This window comes from Chiloscyllium plagiosum, unplaced genomic scaffold (genome assembly GCF_004010195.1).
Source record: "Chiloscyllium plagiosum isolate BGI_BamShark_2017 unplaced genomic scaffold, ASM401019v2 scaf_52, whole genome shotgun sequence".
NCBI classification, from domain to species: domain Eukaryota; kingdom Metazoa; phylum Chordata; class Chondrichthyes; order Orectolobiformes; family Hemiscylliidae; genus Chiloscyllium; species Chiloscyllium plagiosum.
Genome location: NW_025215381.1, coordinates 458,842 through 463,192, shown reverse-complemented (window position 1 = coordinate 463,192; position 4,351 = coordinate 458,842). Strand labels below are relative to the sequence as shown.

Sequence of the window (4,351 nt, the reverse complement as noted above, 5' to 3'; positions counted from 1 at the left end):
ACAGCTGGAACTGACAACCGGAAGCGGCAGATTCAAACCACTACAAATGCCGGAGGAAAGATCACAGAAGGGCTTCACAGGAGGCTCCCAAGCACTGAGGATGTCACCTAGACAGGGGACAAATTCCCAGCTCAACGAACAGAACCACAACAACGAGCACCCGAGCTACAAATCTTCTCACAAACCTATGGTATAATTTACTTAAGAAGTTTCTCGAATAAATGTGTAGTCGGGAGCTTTTAATAGCATTAATGAAGGTAGGGCAGAGCGCATGGCTTCCAAATGATACTGGAATGCGATATGATTCTTACATTTGCTCTCTCGTGTCAAAACCTTAACTCCTTTCGTCTGAAGGCTACTTTTGGTCTTCCCTTGCCCATATGCATCATTGGGGATTAGTACTTCATGTACTAAAGGCTAAGAAAAAGTTCTATTAGGACCATTCAGGTGAAGGGACAAGGCATGAATAGGATCAATAATGCATCAGTATGTAAATTTGAGATGTTACAAAACACCACAATTTGGTTCTGCTTTTGAACAGCTTTTGTGACATTTTCTGGTGATAAATTGAAACATAAATCAAACACCCAGCATTTTATTCCCCCGTGAGAGTTTCAGATCATGAGGGTGGGGGATTAACATCTATTCTTCCATGTTGTAGTACCCAGAGCACACCCGGGTCAGGTGCAAGGAGGATCAGATGTGAAGCTTCATCAGCCATGTTTCATTAGTCACTGCCACGGTCTTACATGGCATCAGGTGGTTGCAGATATATCTGAACAGAATCCCAATCCCAATCCCCAATTTCGAAAGAGTATTGTTGCTGCATCACTGACATCTCTATCGTCCACACAAGCCATCCTTCTCATCTTTGAGCCAAATAATGGGAGATTGATTTTTGGCAAATCTGTTAAGAATTGAAGAAGTAAATTGGGTGAAGAGAATTAAGATATAGATCAGTCTTGGTGTCATTGAAAAATAAGAATAGGCTAGATGGACCTAATGACCACCTCCTGTTCCTTGAGCATGTTTTGATGTGAATTTGTGGGAGACATTGGTGTGGTGGTAATGTCACTGAGCTAGTATTCCAGGCTAACATCCTGAGGTCATGGATTCAAATCCCACCATAACAGTTGGAGGAATTTAACTTGAATAAAACACATCTGATATTGAAAGTTGGCTTCAGTCATCATGACTATGAAACTAGCACTGGTTGTTGTTAAAAGCCCATCTGGTTCACTAATGTCCTTGAGGAAAGGAAATCTGCTGTCCTTCCCTGTTCTGGCCTACAAGTGACTCTGGGCACACAGCAATATAGCTGACTCTCAATTGCCTTCTGAAATGGACTAGAAAACCACTCAGTTAGAGAAAAGTCAGGAGTGTTGGTCCCCAGTGATGTCCCCGCCCCATTATAGAATAAAAGCATTTGTGCTTGTTTGCATCCAAGGCTGTTTACACTAATGATCCATTTAGCCATCTCAGAATGGAGACTGATCCCAGTGTTTTGCCTTGGATTGAAGCATCTGTTGTATGCCTCAGACTTGCTTGTGACTGAGCCACTTTTAAATGGTGCCAATAGATAATAAAGCCTTAAAGTGGCTTAGTATGTTCACCGTTGAGTCTGAAGGTTGTGAGTTGGTGTTAATCCAATACCTGAATTAAAAATGTTGTCGAGCACTTCGGTATAGGAGAGTTGCAGTGTTAAGAAGTGCCACATTTTTATTAAGAAATTTTAAAGTCACTGATTTGATTCTTGAAACACCTTTGTCTTAAAACTTGTGAGCAGCTTGTGTAGACAAACTTTGAGGTCACAGCAGCTTGCATTTATGTCATGCTTCATCTGTAGGGAAACCCTTTACTGCTACTTGGCAGCATTGTTGGAGACGAAACACCATGATAGATTTTAGTTAGGCAAGTGACAAGTATCCATCTTGTTCAAACAAGTAGATTTTAAAGAGCATCTTGGAGGAGAGTTTTAACAGGGACGTCTGGAGCTTAGGACCTCGGCTGAAGGTAAGTAGTTTGATGTCAAGGAACATAAGGGGTGAATAAAAGAACCAAAGTGAGAGAAATCCAGCTTTCAGCGGAGAGGAGTTTTGGAGGAGGTTACTTCGGTGGGGGAATTTCATTGAGTGCCATGGACCAATATTCTAATCTTATCCATCACAACCAAAGGAAAATGATTAACTCTTAACTCATTACTTTTTTCCTGATGTAAAAAGTCAACCCTATTGCTGTGGACCTGGAGTCCCAAGCAGGCGAGACCAGGTAAAGATGGCAGTTCCCTTCCCTAAAGAGCATTAGTGAACCTGATGGGTTTTCCTGACAATCAGCAACGGTTTCATGGTCATCTTGCAAAATGTCAATGACTTAGTGGTATTATTGGTAGATTATTAATCCAGAGACCCGGGTGATATTCTGGGGATCAGGTTGAAATCCCATCAAATCATGGCATTTGAATTCAATATTAATCAGGCTCACTAATGTCCTTTAGGGAAGGAAACTGCCATCTTTACCTGGTCTAGCCTGCATGTGACTCCACATCCACAGCAATGGGATTGACTCTGAACTGCCCTCTGGGCAATTAGGGATGGGCAATAAGTTTTGGTCCAGCCAGTGATGCCCACACCTCATGAATAAATTTTTTAAAAAATCACTTGCATCAAAACAATTGTCCGTTATATCGGCACTGGTAGTGACTGTGTTCCAGAGTTGCTCATTGTACAGCAACTACTCTTGAATTCTTTCTGTGAGATGAGAGAGTGTATTTAAATGAAACGTTTTAACACTGTCCACAAAGGTGTTAATTGCAACTCCAATTATTAACAGAAGGTAGTTGAAATTATCTTGCAGATTGACTTCAGTAACAGATGGGCTGTTACGCAGGTTATCTCACAAAACTCTCAATTCCCTGTGTCTTGTGCACGTAATTAATTGGCCACTGTTAATAAAGCTAAAATAATTTTCACCTGCGTGATATGACCTCTAAATGAGCAAATGGCTGACAGTCCTTACCTGAAGTTCAAGTCACCGTGCCAGCGACCCGGGTTCAATTCCCGCCTCAGGTGACTGTCTGTGTGGAGTTTGCACATTCTCCCCGTGTCTGCGTGGGTTTCCTCCGGGTGCTCCGGTTTCCTCCCACAATCCAAAAATGTGCAGGTTAGGTGAATTGGCCATACTAAATTGCCCGTAGTGTTAGGTGAAGGGGTAAATGTAGGGGAATGGGTCTGGGTGGATAACGCTTCGGTGGGTCGGTGTGGACTTGTTGGGCCGAATGGCCTGTTTCCACACTGTAAGTAATCTAATCTAATCACAATGCTTATTTTTTAAATACAACAGTATTCACCACAAATGCCAGGTCACAATGGCCTTCCAATAGGGAATTGATACATGAAGCATGACTTGAAAATGAAGTCTTGCAGCCTAACTTCATATTTTGTTCAGAATAAATTTGCTATTGAAATTAAACATGAACAGATTGTTTCTTTTTGGCTGAAGGTTCCTCAAAGAACGACCTCCATAGCTACAGCACTGAACAGCAGTAGTGCACTGATAAATCGACCCGGACAGGCACCGCGTGCAAGGTAATAAAAACCATTTAACACTCTCTTGTCTCCTTGTTCTCTTCAATTCCTCCAGGTTTAAAGGGCAGACAACCTAGTGATAAATCAAGCGTAAGTGAAACAGAGAAGATACAATAAGCTTCAATCTGCAATTTAAGAGGGGGAGGATACAATTGGAAGTGACAATGTTCTGTTGAATAAAGGGAACAGTGGAGCTATGAGGGAGGAGCTGGCCAAAGTTCAGTGGTGCAATACCTTAGCAGGGATGACAGTGGAGGAACAATGGCGATATTTCTGTGTATAATGCAGAAGATGCAGGATCAGTTCATTCCAAAAAGGAAGAAAGATCCTAGGAGAAGGCATGGATGGCCGTGGCTGACGAGGGAAGTTAAGGAACATATAAAAGAGAAAAAGTATAACATAGCAAAGATAAGTGGGAAAACTGAGGACTGGGAAGCTTTTAAAGAACAACAGAGGATTACTAAGAAGGAAATACGCAGAGAAGAAATGAGGTACGAAGGTAAACAGGCCAAAAATATAAAGGAGGATAGTAAAAGCTCTTTTAGGTATGTGAAAGGCAAAAAAATGGTTAAGACTAAACTTGGACCCTTGAAGTCAGAAACAGGAGAATATATTACAGTGAACAAAGAAATGGCAGAAGAATTGAATTGGTACTTCAGATCTGTGTTCACTGGGGAAGACACAAGCTATCTCCCTGAGGTAATAGTGGCTGAAGGACCTGAACTTAAGGGAATTTATATTTGACAGGAATTGGTGTTGGAGAGACT

The 4,351-nt window shown here is 41.7% G+C and overlaps 1 protein-coding gene across 5 annotated transcripts in view; it reads left to right on the top strand.

The window, feature by feature from the left end:
• The window catches only part of LOC122548353 (misshapen-like kinase 1), a 298,781-nt gene that overhangs the window by 236,200 nt on the left and 58,230 nt on the right, over positions 1-4,351 (top strand). For all 5 annotated transcript variants that reach the window (XM_043686894.1, XM_043686890.1, XM_043686889.1 and 2 more), the window contains one exon: positions 3,499-3,584. In XM_043686894.1, the coding sequence (XP_043542829.1) occupies positions 3,499-3,584 (86 nt within the window). The remainder of the gene's footprint in view (positions 1-3,498; positions 3,585-4,351) is intronic.